This window comes from Diplotaxodon limnothrissa, linkage group LG13, assembly GCF_057381915.1.
Source record: "Diplotaxodon limnothrissa isolate DT_005_m linkage group LG13, D_limnothrissa_male_GT1.1, whole genome shotgun sequence".
NCBI lineage: Eukaryota > Metazoa > Chordata > Actinopteri > Cichliformes > Cichlidae > Diplotaxodon > Diplotaxodon limnothrissa.
The window spans coordinates 11,288,958-11,303,347 of NC_140608.1; the positions used below are offsets into that span (position 1 = coordinate 11,288,958).

Here is a 14,390-nt window from a genome sequence, read left to right on the forward strand (position 1 = left end):
TTTCCTTAACCTTTGGCTACTTGCTAAAGTGAAGCCATTTCTCTATTTTAGAGACTTTGAAAGAGCTATCCATGGCTTCATTTCATCTCGCCTCGACTACTGTAATAGTCTTCACTCTGAAGTTAGTCTGTCATCAATTAGCCATCTGCATCATGATTACTAACTGGCACATGCAAGCGAGGCCACATATCCCCCATACTGGCATCATTACACTGGCTGCCAGTTAGTTTTAGAATTAATTTTAAGATTTTATTATTTATTTTTAAGGCGTTGCACGGGTTAGCACCCTCATACCTTTCTGATCTTTTAAATTGGTACACTCCAATGTAGCTTGCCATCACCAATGTGTGAATGTGTGCGTGAATGGGTGAATGACTGAATGTAGTGTAAAGCACTTTGGGGTCCTTAGGGACTAAGTAAAGTGTTATACAAATAAAGGCCAATTACTCCTGCAAGATCACTGAGGTCTGCGGATCAATTGCTCCTGCCTGTCCCGAGGTCCAGATTTAAGCACAGAGGAGATCGGGCCTTTGCTGCTCCTAAATTGCGGAACAAACTTCCCCTTCACATCAGGACCTCACCAACATTGGACACTTTTAAAACCTGTCTGAAAACCCACTTTTACTCCATGACTTTTAAATCAGAATAAGTTTGTATTACTTTTATTTATTTTACTTCTTACTCAAATCTTTTAATTTTATGATTCTTTTTCTTAACTTTTATCATGTCTGTGTATGTTTTTATTTCTTTTGATTATCTTAATTGTACAGCACCTTGGTCAACATTTGTTGTTTTAAATGTGCTATATAAATAAATTTGACTTTGACTTTGAACAATTGACTATACTGGATATCTCTGTATCTACTCACATGGCTGCTGTAATTGCGTGAATGTTAATACATTTGTTGTGCAATACCTTTGAGGTTATAAACAAAAACAGAATCAATACCAACTTGTAAATATAAACATAAGCAGAATGAGTATCAACAAGTAGCCACTTTCGGCAGGAATTGTTCTCCACACCTCCCACAAACTGCACTACATGAAATTTCCCCTGTGTCCTGTGGTGTGCCAATATCCACGCTGCCAGGGATCTAGAAAGCAGCTGACTAAGAACCAAAACAATGGTATGTGACATCCCAGTGCTTTCGTGGGCTGGCCATTTGTGTTTTCTTTGTGGTTTTGCTTTGTCATCAACAGTATTGCTTTTCTACTTTCTGCCACAAAGGCAACAATAATCTCTGGAAGCCCCCAGGATCAAAGCATGCATGGCAACAGCCAGAGGGTGGTTTGGGGGGCTATTTCGCCATCAGCCACTACTGTGCAGCGCTCAGTCTAGCATGAGACAGCCAAGGGTGAGCAACCAAGTTTTCACACATTAAAGGTGCTAAGGTGGACCAAGCACTCCGGGAATACCACCAGCCCACGGGAGAGAAGCGTGCCATCATGTTTAAGACAAGCTACCGGCATGAGGTGCACAAGGAAAAGTATGAGCGCTCGGATATCTTTGAGGATGATGCTGAAGAATCTGCAGGTATCTCAGCCATCCAGGGCTGGGAGAGCCTCCAGGAGCTCAACAGCCGTTTTGCCCGGTACATCAACAGGGCAAGAGTCTTAGAGCAGCGCAATGCCGTGTTCCGCAAGCAGCTGGAGACACTGCAGCGAATGGAAGAGGCCAGCGGCTTGGAGGAAGCCTTCACAGAGCAGATTGAAGTCAACAGGCAGCGCATTCGAGAGCTGTTCTCCGACCATGCCAAGCTGCAGCGGGAGCTGAAGGATGCTTGCCGCATGCTGGATGAATATACCAACAAGTAAGAGAGTGGGTAGTGGCTGGTGTTTTATGTGCGTAAGGAGTCAAACTTCTTCCTCAGATATGGAGTAATGAGAAAAATGTCGTTACTATAGAAATGTCATTAAAATGCTAATGAACCCAATACTAAGATGATGATGACAATTGTTGCAAGAAGCGTGGCATTTTTAAAAAAAGCCTTCAAATGATCCTATTCTATAAGCAAGAATTGGAATACGGCAGTCAGGAAAATTTGTTATAAATGGTTTAAATCATATGTGCTATACTGTGTCACTAGTAATTATAAAACACAATGTTAGACATTAAATTGTGATAATGCCGCGAACTGTATAAAGGAATCAGATTATATACTTTTATATACTTTTTTTCTTTTACCCATAACAAAAAAGCAACACAAGCAAATATCCATCCACCCATTTTCTAATGCTTATCCACTCCAGGGTCATAAGGAAAAGTCTCAAATGTTTGTGAAGTAAAGCCCGAAGTATATCCATGGCTCCAGTATACTATTAGGAAAACAAGGGGGAGGGAGAGAGCGAGATATTTCTTTTGTAAATAAGGTGAATCAGTTGATTAATTGGAACTGTCTAGAAAGGCCTTGTAATCATTTATCTGCAGGCAGTCTTGCTGCATTATTGATCAGTTAAGAATAACATTAACCAGCTTTGGTTGAATTAGCAGATAAAGGCAGGTGGATTTCAGCATGTATAATCGGGATTTTTTTACTATGACACATTACAAATACAACAGAGTTTGTTCAGCTATCCCTTCTCACTGTGAGCTTACCATGTCAGCAGGGCATTATATATAAATAATGTGGTGGTATATAGTGTAATCACTGCACTCTGGCTTTATATGAACACATAAATGAGTTCTTTTGTCATTCAGATACAGAAATGAATGTGATTATCAGGAGCAGCTTCGAGGCACACTGGAACAGTTAAACAAGGTAATATCTATAGTTAAAGCTATGTTTGTTTAAGCACCCCTACAAAAGGACATTTATGACTGCGTTTCAGTAAATGTGCACTGTTACTCTCTAACATTTAAGTGTGGAGCATGTGTAAGTAAAAATATAAAAACCTTCGCTGATGATATTTTGGAAAAATGAAAGTTTGCCTTTTTTCCAATGCATTCTTCTGTATTTTAAAAATTGACGAAAAGCAGAACCACAATGAAAAGATATTTCATCTGAAAAAAAAAAATCAGTATAAAGGATCAGATATAATTCATTTAGATTGAAAATACCAGAGCGCTACCACTATGACACTTTGTGGGACAGTAGAGAATTTTCTTCATTGTTATTTGAATGCAGTCTGCCACTGATGTTTTTGTTAAAGAAAAAAAAATAACATTGTGGCACTCAATTATTTTTTCCTCTCTTGGGTCTCTTTACCTGCAGGAGGCTGACAGCGCTCTGCTGAGAAACCTGGAGTACCAGATCCAGTCTCAGTTTCTGCAGGATGACATCAGTTCCACCAGAGACAGACACAAGAAGGTCAGTACTCTAATGGGAAATGATCAAAGTTAACCTAAACCAAAAAAAGGAAATTACTTATTGAGCTTTGCTAACTACTAATCCTCTTAAGATCTTATTTAATCATACATGAAGTATTCTCAGCAAGAAGGCAGTAAGAGCTCACTGAGATCTGACTTCTATCCTGGCAGTGAATAGTATTAACAGCCATCATAGCGACATAGCAACGAAGCATGTTTGCCTAAGTCACCGAGATTACTATATTCTATTTCATATTTATCTCCTTTTTTATATACATGGCAATATCTTTTCTTGATTGAATACTATGATTGCTACTTGAAAGATTTACAGCGCACCAGATTCTCCTGAGGCTAAATGTAGTCTGCAAAAGCACTACTCTATTAAACATTACTAGAATAACATGGACTTTTTTCTGCATATTTACACGAGATTATCATTGCCTAACTCGTGTTTAGGGTTCATAATTAGCAATGCCAATACTTTAGTTGCTATCAGCAGATATTATACTGCTGAAAAAAAGAAAACGTAGAAAAAAGGCAAAGTCATTGTTGTGCTTTGTGCATTAAGTTTCCTTCAAAACTAATTTGCAGTAACAAATTATGCAAATTTAAAGGGAAAATAAGCAAATGCTGTAATGACGTGGATTAGAGGTTTCTCTAAAAATGCTCTGCTTGTTTATGCCATGTGTCTTTAAAACATCGATTAAAATGGTTAAAACTCTATAAAACACAATTTTTTTTAACAACTACAAACAAAGAGCGCTCATATAATAACCCCCTTTCAGTGTTTAATTACGCTCTGGCATCTTGAAATTGTTTTTTGACAACATAAATAAACTCAAGAGAGTTTTTTTGGTCTCGATTTATTGCCTATTCCCCACTCAGTCCTGTTCCTTTTGACCAGGCAGCCCACCTCAGGCTGCAACTCTTTGTTGTGACTCAAATCCTTGAAATTATTGCCAGTGGATATATTATGATGTTCCTGGGGATTTGTGAATTTACTGTCGGTGATGTGAGCGCGGAAAGTATTGCTCAGAAAATGCTCATCATATGACTGCAAAGCACATAGAAAAAATAAAAATAGACCCTCTTTTGTGATGTAGCAATAGCTAGAAGGTCCAAAACAATGGGTGCAAAAACACTGAAACAAAACAAAACAGCATACTTTGCACAGAATTTCATGCCTAAGCATTTTCTCTCCTTTTTACTTTCACCCAGCGGCGTGTTTGGTAATGAATTAATACATGACTCTGCAATACTGAGATCATGAGCAGATCAATGGGCACTACTGTCAGTGTATTATGTCAGAAATAATAGAGTCCTCTCACATGAATATTGGGCTTGTGGTCTCGAGCTTTGAAGTATCCTTGTGGAAAGACTCTGAGCTCAGCCTATTACAAAAGGATTTGGACAGAAAGTCTCGGCCATGCTCGAAGTAAATGTTGTGCCATTTATAAATACATTTCAGCTAAATGAAAGCCTTTTATCAAATATTTCATTTTCAGCTGATTTTCAATAGATTGTGATAAAGAAAAGAGAAAGGTTTGTTAGCTGAAGATTTTAGTCTACAAAGTGGAAGAGTTACAGATTTATTATTTTTATTTTCATTCTACTTTTGCAGAGTTTTCTTACTAAAACTTTCCTTTTATATTGTCTTTCTCTCCATAGAACCTCGCAGAGATCCAAACCTATGTAAACATTTTAAAGCAAATCAACCAGACGCTCCCCCTTGTTCCCAATGTGTCAGTTGGCATCTCCGAGGTGAGGTCACTAATGCTGTCATTGTGTGTGTGTGTGTGTGTGAGTGTGCATGGCCCTCCCTGGGGGAGAAGATGGTGTTTGCATGTGTGCCAGCCCTGGTTACATGTCTGGGGTTGATGAGGTTACTGGCTTCTCTGTCCAATTGGTTGCCTGTGACTGCATCTGTTTTTGTATACGTGTGTGAGTGCATGTGCAGAAAGCACAGGAGAGAGACAGTCACAGTGCCATCCAGACACATTGACAGGCCTGCAGTATGAGAGTGTCAGGGCACATAATGAAGCAAATGCTGTGAAGAACGGCTGTGCATGCTAATTTTCTAGTAGCGGCGCCACAGTGACAAGCGTTTGTGTGGCAAATTGGAGATTTATTTATATAAACATTTCTCAGAGGCATGTTGACTCTAAATGCAGAAATTGTTTAATTGGTTGGATTAAGTCTCTGCGGGTACTAACAAAGAGCCACAACTCTTGGCTCTGCTGTGCTGAGCTGACATCCAGTGGAAAATAAAGTGTAAGCAAGTGGGCATGACTTGTGCATGTGTGGCAGTTCCAGATGTTTCCACAAAAGACAAAGGAGGACACTGATTGCTGATGAAAATGGAAACTGTGTGGCCTTTGGAATTGACAGACCACTTTGAATTGCTAGATATAATTTTGTTGCACATGTACAATGACAATAAAGGGGTGTTTTATTTTATTCTACACTCTAGTCTAGTCTATTATATTTAACTGGGTTGAAATGGGGGTATTCTTTCTTCTGAAAAAGATAAATGAGGGTATTCTTTGGGGTATAGTCACCCTACAGGGAGGTTTCAAGAACATCAAATACATATATACTGCAGATTACTGAAACTACCAGTTTGCCCAGTAAGACTTTAATATGTCACATTGTATTTATGTTGTCTTTCATGTCATCTTGAGCTCTAGAACTCAAAGCATGTCTTTTCAGAGAAATATTTGCATGGCCATTTTTTGAGAAAATTGTGAGACATCACTTCTCCTCAACAAAACTTTAAATCAAATCAAATCACTTTTATTGTCACATCACATGTGCAGGCACACTGGCACAGCACATGCGAGTGAAATTCTTGTGTGCGAGCCCCACAAGCAACAGAGATGTGCAAACACAACAACACAAACGAGCAAAATACAAGAATGGCCAACCTGAAACTAATAAATATATGTACAATATATAATAGTGTATGCATTTCTGGATGTGTATACTAAATATTTTCCTGTGTGTGTGTGTGTGTGTGTGTGTGTGTGTGTGTGTGTGTGTGTGTGTGTGTGTGTGTGTGTGTGTATACACATTTTTACAAATTAAATAGTAAAAAAAAAAAAAATAATAATAATAATAATAATAATAAAATATATAAAATATACAGAGTTGAATATGTGCAAAACAAGTGGCATTTATATACAGTGTGGAGTGCATAATGTTAAAGTTCCAGTAGTGAAGCTGAGGTGTCTATGACGTGTTCAGCAGTCTGATGGCCTGATGGAAAAAGCTGTCTCTCAGTCTGCTGGTACGGGACCCGATGCTGCAGAACCTCCTTCCTGATGGAAGTAGTCTGAACAGTTTATGGCTGGGGTGACTGGAGTCCTTGATGATCCTCCCCGCTTTCCTCAGGCAGCGCTTCCTGTAGATGTCTTGGAGGGAGGGAAGCTCACCTCCAATTATCCGTTCAGAGCACCGCACTACTCGCTGGAGAGCTTTGCAGTTGTAGGCGGTGCTGTTGCCATACCAGGTGGTGATGCATCCAGTGAGGATGCTCTCAATGGCGCAGTGATAGAAGGTCCTGAGGATGCGGGGGCTCATGCCGAATCTTTTCAGTCTCCTGAGAAAGAAGAGGCGCTGCTGCGCCTTCTTCACTGTTTTGTTTGTGTGTACTGACCACGTAAGATCCTCAGCCAGATGTACTCCAAGGAACCGGAAGCTGCTCACTCTCTCCACAGCAGCGCCGTTGATGGTGATGGGGGTGTGTACTTCTCTGCACCTCCGGAAGTCCACTATCAACTCCTTTGTCTTTGCGACGTTGAGGGTGAGATGGTTGTCTTGACACCAGTGGGTCAGGGCGCTGACCTCCTCCCTGAGAACCCCAGTAGTTGTATTGCGGAGTCCGGTACCTTGTCCGATAGCCAGGTTTCTGTGAGGCAGATCACGCAGCAGTCCCGCATCTCTCGCTGGAATGAGATCCGTGCCCGAAGCTCGCACAGCTTGTTCTCCAGAGACTGCACATTAGCCAGTAATAAACTGGGTAACGGTGGTCTGTTAGTGCGCCGTCTCAGTCGAACCAGAACGCCAGATCTTCTCCCTCTGCGTCGGCGTTTGCGGCCTCCAGGGCCAGAGAACAAAGGCGTCTCAGGTGAGATGAATGGGGGGTCTGCAAACGGAGCGTCCGTGTTGCAAAACTTGAACTCCGGAAAGTTATAAGAAAGACCGTCTTTTATGTCTAGTAAGGTTTGTCGGTCGTACACAAGGAGACAAGTGCTGCTCGTGAAAAAATAAAGGAAAAGTAAAATTAATAATATTTATTGGTAGCAGTAATTAGTTTAAAGTACATGTGAAGTGTTTTGTATGTTTCTTGGTTTCTTTTTAGTTGTTTTGAATGGAAAAAATGAAATAAACGTATTTCTCTAAACCTTTAAGCTATATAATAACAATTAAGCTATTTCAGTCTTATAAATGGATGCCTTTTAAAGGACAGAGAAGCACACCAGCTTGTGACTTCAGTGATGCAGATGTGACTGTCTCTATCTTTCAGGCAAGATTTAAAAAAAAACCCATTCTGGGCACATTGTGAGCCAAGCTGATCTCTGTATACTGTATTTGACTAACTGACCTGCCAGCTGTTTGAATGCCTTGCCATGAATGTAATGTGAGTAACTATGAACATTTATCAGATCCCAATTTATCTTTATTTCTACTTGCAGCCTTTAGTTTAAGATGACCTAAAAAGTGTAAATTTCAGAAACGTCCTCTTAGCTTAACCTTTTATTGACAGCAGAACAGCCGTACGTATTAGAGATTGTCAGAGTAGTACAGACTTTTACTGCAGTAGCTGATGATACGTTTCAAGTATGGATTGGAAAAAAATGTACAAATGTTAATAATGTCACTTTCAACGACAACAGCAGAAAAGCCAGTAAGTATTGAAAATTACAAACTGTTAGATCTAAAAGGAATGCATTTCAAATTAACATAAAAAGCCACAAAATTCATTGAAAATTCCTTACTTCGGGAAGAGAGACCTTACTGCTGGCTAAGTATGTGTGGTATTACCTTCATTTTGTAGAGACACACTGCATTTGTCTGCATGTCTTCACTGATTTGTACTCCATGTGTGAAGGAGCAGGAGAAGCTGTTGGCCCAAAAAAAAGTACCAGTGCTACAGAGTCAGCTGGAGGAATACAAGAGTGCCCTCTGCCAGCTGCAGGCCCAGAAACAGCGACTACAGACTGAGGTGGGTCACCATGACAACAGGAGGTTTCGCCTTAATTACATCATGTTTTTTCTTTTTTCTTTTATTTCCTTTGCTCTTTTTTTTTATTGCCAAGCTGATATTTATAGAAGCACACAAAAGGATTTCTCAAAGGAGCCAAGAGTGTTTTTATTAGAGGAAAACTATATTCCACAAAGACCAGTCCAAACTCCCAGTGGCTGCTGTAACTAAGCTCACTTTTAGAGTTAACTGATGATTCATTTGGTCTAATTCTGCAAACATTATTCAGTTGCAAAATACACATCTGAAAGACTACAATATCACACTGCTCATTATTTGATTTTTCTCAGACCAAAATTCCAAAATCAGAATTTATTCTGATATCTTTGCACATTTGAAAAGCTGCATTTTGTGTGCTTTTGTGCTGCGTATGTATTTCCTTGTCTAATTAATCAATCCTTTCCATTCTAATGCATAGAGTGGGCTGTTATACAATTTATTTACAATAGTTTGCATTTTTCAGTATATATATATCAATCCACTGTTCTATAAATTGTGTTTCAGTCTTTTTTTTTCTACACTTGGATCTGTAAGATATCCATATCAGTGGACATCCTTAGATATACATACAACTCTCGCTCTAAGTGCAAAATCCTGGACTGAGAAATAAGGATCCTTTAAAGCTATTCTAGTAAAATTCAAAAGTTGAAACACGAAGCTTGAAATGGAGGTTACAGGTTCCCTTTAAATAGGTTTTCACCTAACAGCGTCATTATGTCACAGCAAAAGATGCCGCAAATGTGCCAGTAGGTGTCAGCAACGGCCCTGCTATGGAAGATTAATAAGCTAAAAGGTAGAGTTTTGTCAAAGTAGTGTGTCCTTTCATGAAAGAGAAACACAGCAGTGCTTTATTTCAATAGCACAGATAACTCAAAAATAAATATATTGTCTGCACTGATTTCAAAGCACGTTCTTTCATCTGGCTGCGTTGCTTTTGATATAAAACCTCTGCTATATGCACAAATAACAATCTTCAGTCAGCTTTCGTTATGCACTTTACATACCTGTCTATTTGATCCTGCAGGTATAATAAAGATGCATACAGTGGCATTTAGTTCATTCTCAATATTTCTTAGACACATTGCATTACCGCTAATAACGTGAATTTCTCCTTGAAATCACCCTTGTCTATTCTTCTCTGCCTCTTTCTATTCTATCAGAGTACAATGTTGGAGCAAGCCATCAAAAACACCCAGGAGAGCTATGACGATGAGATCCAAATGTACAATGAGAAAATCGAATCTCTGCGGAAAGGGATTGAGGAAACTGAGAGGTCCTTGGAGAAGTACACCAACGAATGTCGCCACCTGGCAATGTATCAGACATCCCTTGAGAATGAGCTGGAGAGGTACAAGAGGATCATTGAGAATGAAGATAACAGGTAAGCTAACACCACTTTGCTTCTATTACACCTAAAGACACACTCGCACACACCTGAATGAGAACATTAGTTGCTCACTTCACTGAGTGATCACTAACAGGAATGTCACATACTGCTGGTGCCCAGTAAATCTGATACAGAGCAATAAATTCATTTAAACGAACAAATTATCACATGGCTAAAAAGGTTTAATCACACAGTCAGCGTGAGCATAGTCTTGCAGCAGCTAAAATAAATGTAATTTTAAAAAATAATAATAAATTTAAAAAATAAATTAATTTTCTGAGATCAGCATAGATTCAGGCAGTGCACACTTCTGTAAATATGATCTCTCTTAGGACCCTACAATAATAGAGAGAAACAATCAGAGAGCCCTCTATGAGAAAGCCTTTGGCAATGGAGCTGTTTTTATTAACAGGCTGAGAAGTGATGGGAAAAAGAAAAGAAAAAATAGAACACATTCAAAACAAGACAAATTTGATGTACCTCTTGCAAAATATCCTTTTAATTGTGTGTAAAAACTTCAAAATGTAAAACATTAATACTGTCATGGGTAATTTGTAATTGGACAAGTATTTTTATGTATCACCTTTGTGGCTTTTTTGACACTTAAAGCCAAAACTGCCAGCATAACTTCCAGGGTCACTTTCTTGAAAGACCTTTGGTCACTTGGCCTAAGGCGTCGAAGGAGGTTAGATTTGCTCCTTGTGACACTCAGTAGGTTTATTTTCTCTGCACAATCCACCAACAGATGGCACCGTGTGACAACAAATGTGTCCTTCCTTACCAGCTCAAGGCTTTTTGTTTTCATGTAAGATTGCCTATATTTAGGTCATTTTATGTGTTATGTGTTATTTCATACTTTGAATCATATGAATGATCAGGTTCCCCTGCACAGGAAAACTGTTCAGAACATCACCGTGTAACAATTTACTGCTCCCTTTACTGTAGGTTGAATTCAGCAATAATTGGCACTCCCATTACCCTGCTTACCCCTAATTACCGCTACACTCCCAGATCTACTGCATCAAGCAGAGGGAGAGGTAAGATCACCAAGAACATAAAACATAAAACAGCTAGTTTCAGTCGCAGTCGTTATAGTTGAGACACCAACATGTGTCCTTAAAGATTATGTCTAACAAAAGCAATTTCCTTATAATATTTAGAATGTACAAAGATTTAATAGTGCTGGTGTATACATTTTTAAATTTTATTTATTTATATCTAGTTGACCTAAACCTCATTTGTGTCTAGATATCACACAGGCTATTCAGGAGATCACCAGTATCAAGCCACGACAGAAGATAATGGTTAAGAAGGGCCTGAAGAAGAAGGATCTGACCCCAAAAGATGTGATGGATAGTGGCCAGGAGGAAGAAAACAGAGCCAGTGGAGAGGGTCCAAATGAAGAAACGAAGGGGGTCAAGTCTGAGGAGGTGCAAGAGGAGGGGGTGAAGAGAGAAGAGCAGAGACCTGCTTTCAGTGGAGTGTCTCCACAGGATGTTCCAGATGGAGCTCAGATTAGCAAAGCCTTTGACACTCTCTGTAACATTGTCAGAGAAAGAATGAGGAAATACAAGAAGCCTGAACCAATCGCTGATTTCTACACCAAGGGTCGTTATGTGCTTGTCACCGGTGACGGAAGCTACCTAGATCCCTGCTTCTACACCTCCACACCATCAGCTGGCCACATCTTTGTTACTATCAGAGATGGAATGATGGCTCCCTATGAACCTTATGGGCGTGACACACCATCCCCTCCACCTCCTCAACCCATGATAGATCCTAGGCCTCTCAGTCCAACCGTGCCCACCTCTGGAGGAGAAGGAAAGGAGGATAAAAAGGGTGGAATACAAAAGGATAATGGAGAAAAAGGTAAAAACAACAATAAAGAGCCTCAACCTCACTCAAAGGAGCCAAGACCAGTATCTCCACCCTCTGGCCCAAGCTCTGGCCCCAAAGATCCCACCCCAGGTGCTAAACATCCCAAGAAAACTAGGGATGACAACGGCCCAAGCGGGCCCACTCCAAAGCCTGCACCTCGTGGTGCCAGCACCAGCTCCAGTTCAAGTTCCAGCACTAGCACCAGCACCAGCTCGACTAGCTTTACTCCAGATGCCATGACTTACGAGAAGGTGGAGGTTGTGGAGTCTGTGGAAAAGTTCTCCAATGGCCGCAAGATGAAAGGTTATGAGGAAACTTCCGTGGTGGTGGAGACCATGATTGAGAAGTCCAGCAAGAAGAAACACTGAAACCATGTCACCTGACATAAAGGGTCAGAAAACCAGGACCCTACATGAGACAGGTTCTCTAGCTGGAAGATAATATTGATACACTCGGACTTCATAACCACCACTGTTTCTAAAACTACTGTTTTAACTCTAATGTTCTTGTCTCTTAGGGAGACCATCCACACATAAAGAGCAACTAGACATTCCTGCTTTGATAAACATTGCTCTTCCATTTGCTTGCAGTCTCTGGTCTTGCGTCCAGAATATGTTTTGCTGGTTCCATAAGTACTGCTGTTGTTGTTCGAGATATTCACCCATACTCATGCTGAGTCCTTTACTGTCTGAAAACTTGGAACAATGAAAAAAACAAAGCGCCACCTATAAAAAGAGAGAGAAAACACAAAAAACTGAAAACAAAAAGCTGGGCCACCCTTTTTGAACTATGTCTTAGAACTCTGACCTTCCCCTTTTTAGCTCAATTGTTCAATTGGATGCCACTGCCTGCCCTCAGCACAATTTTGCTGTGTATTAATTTGCTTTGATATATTTAATAATAAAAAAGACCCAAACATCAATTGATACATTGTTGTGTTTGCCTTCACATAACCAACATGTAGCAAGCACCTTATACGTTCTATTAATATATGATAAAAGTCTTTTTTACTGGACATTGTAGGTGCCTTTGAACATTTACAAATGGCTTAGAAGGTCTTACTGCAAAGGCTGCAGAAAAAAGAATAATAGGATTTTTTTTAATGTGACCTTACCTTGTTCATAATGTAAGACAATTGTAGGAGACAAATATGATACAGAGTATGTAAAACACTTCAGAGAAGATTTCTAAGACGTATTTGAACAGATTAGTCTGAAATCTCACTTTATAAAAATGTATATATTACTTGGATTACTGCTATTAATTGTGCTAACTTATTTGAGTAAGATTGAATAATGGCTGAGATAATTAAAAGTCTCCATGCTAGTAATGGTCTTTTTCCACATTCTCTCCTCATACATGAACACTGATTTAAATTTCTGCCCAACAGAGGAAGTGGAAGTAAGCTGTAAAAGCAATTTACTGACATTAGATTTTAAGAGCAACAGTTGCTTACTTACATACCGAACTGCACACTGAAATTAGCACAGGCATTAGCATTCATTTTGGATTATGAGGCAGCCTGATGAATGCATATCTGATATTCACATTGCTTTTAGTTCGGGTTGCATCTGGGTAGCTAGTTCAGACAATTGCTAACTTTCTGCTCTTTGCTGCTGCTCGTTTTTCATCCTGAAAGAGTTTGTTTTGTAGGAAAGTAAGTGTTTTAGCTCTCTTTAGACGATCCTTATTTACATCCTAAAACACATGTCCAGAAAACACTTTATTTACTGAGTGAAGCCTCTTTGTTTTAAATATTTACAGTCAATAGGCTGTAAATAATTTATATGACAAGTGATTTATTGGTGCTACATTTTGCTTCTATAAATAAAGGAAGTGTCTATAGTACCTAGGCAAGGAGCCTTTTAGGGGGGTTATTCTGTTTATTGAACAGCACAATACAGAATGAAAGAAGCCTGGGAAAGATTAGACGATTTCACTTGTTGATGTGTTTTACAGTAGGGTGACTGCTATCCCACGGTGATCCTGCCTGTGCTCCAGTTTTAGTGGAGCACAGGCAGCATCATGTAACCGAGAATGGCTGGTTTTCTACATGCATTCACTGTATTTCAAATCACTCAAGTGCTTTAATAAACAGCTGAATAGATTTATTATAGTCCATCAAAGATTATGAAATATGAACTGATGACTACAGGCTGCAAAATGAATTACACATTCTTTCCATGTTTATATAAACAGTGCATGTCACAAAAATATAAACAGAAAGAAATAGCACTGCTCTGTTTGCAAGATATTAAACTTTAAGTAGAATGGCACAGAAAATCATTTACAGTCACAAACTGTACAACATTTGGCAGAAGAGAGGTGTAGGGCAGTTAAAGCAAGAGCATGAAAGAGTGGCTTGTGTTTGCTTTATGTACAGTTCTGTAGAGTGTAAAAACCCAAGTGATATAGTTTGTTTTCTCTCTATAGAATAGATTATTGAAGGTTACACTTTTATCATGACTGGATTACAAGAAACATTCATCGAAGGGGCTAATTTTAACATCTGATAACAAAAATCAGAGACAGGAGAGGAACGGAGGTAGACCAAA

At 39.4% G+C, this 14,390-nt stretch overlaps 1 protein-coding gene across 2 annotated transcripts; it reads left to right on the top strand.

The window, feature by feature from the left end:
- Nucleotides 1-1,446: 1,446 nt before the first annotated feature.
- Nucleotides 1,447-12,203, top strand: bfsp1 (beaded filament structural protein 1). 2 transcript variants are annotated; one of them, XM_085369474.1, is made up of 8 exons: nucleotides 1,447-1,811; nucleotides 2,699-2,759; nucleotides 3,213-3,308; nucleotides 4,976-5,068; nucleotides 8,364-8,531; nucleotides 9,731-9,951; nucleotides 10,903-10,994; nucleotides 11,206-12,203. In XM_085369474.1, exons 1-8 carry the CDS (start codon nucleotides 1,447-1,449, stop codon nucleotides 12,201-12,203), a joined length of 2,094 nt encoding a protein of 697 aa, XP_085225600.1. The 2 variants fall into 2 exon arrangements, with proteins under 2 accessions (XP_085225600.1, XP_085225601.1); XM_085369475.1 differs by having other exon boundaries at nucleotides 8,418-8,531.
- Nucleotides 12,204-14,390: the final 2,187 nt, after the last annotated feature.

Bases quoted from the DNA above. Each gene is read 5' to 3' on its own strand.
- bfsp1 (XM_085369474.1), top strand. From the start codon at position 1,447: ATGTTTAAGACAAGCTACCGGCATGAGGTGCACAAGGAAAAGTATGAG. The intron at 1,812-2,698 runs GTAAGAGAGTGG...TTTGTCATTCAG, and splicing joins CTGGATGAATATACCAACAA to ATACAGAAATGAATGTGATT. The intron at 10,995-11,205 runs GTAAGATCACCA...ATTTGTGTCTAG, and splicing joins TGCATCAAGCAGAGGGAGAG to ATATCACACAGGCTATTCAG.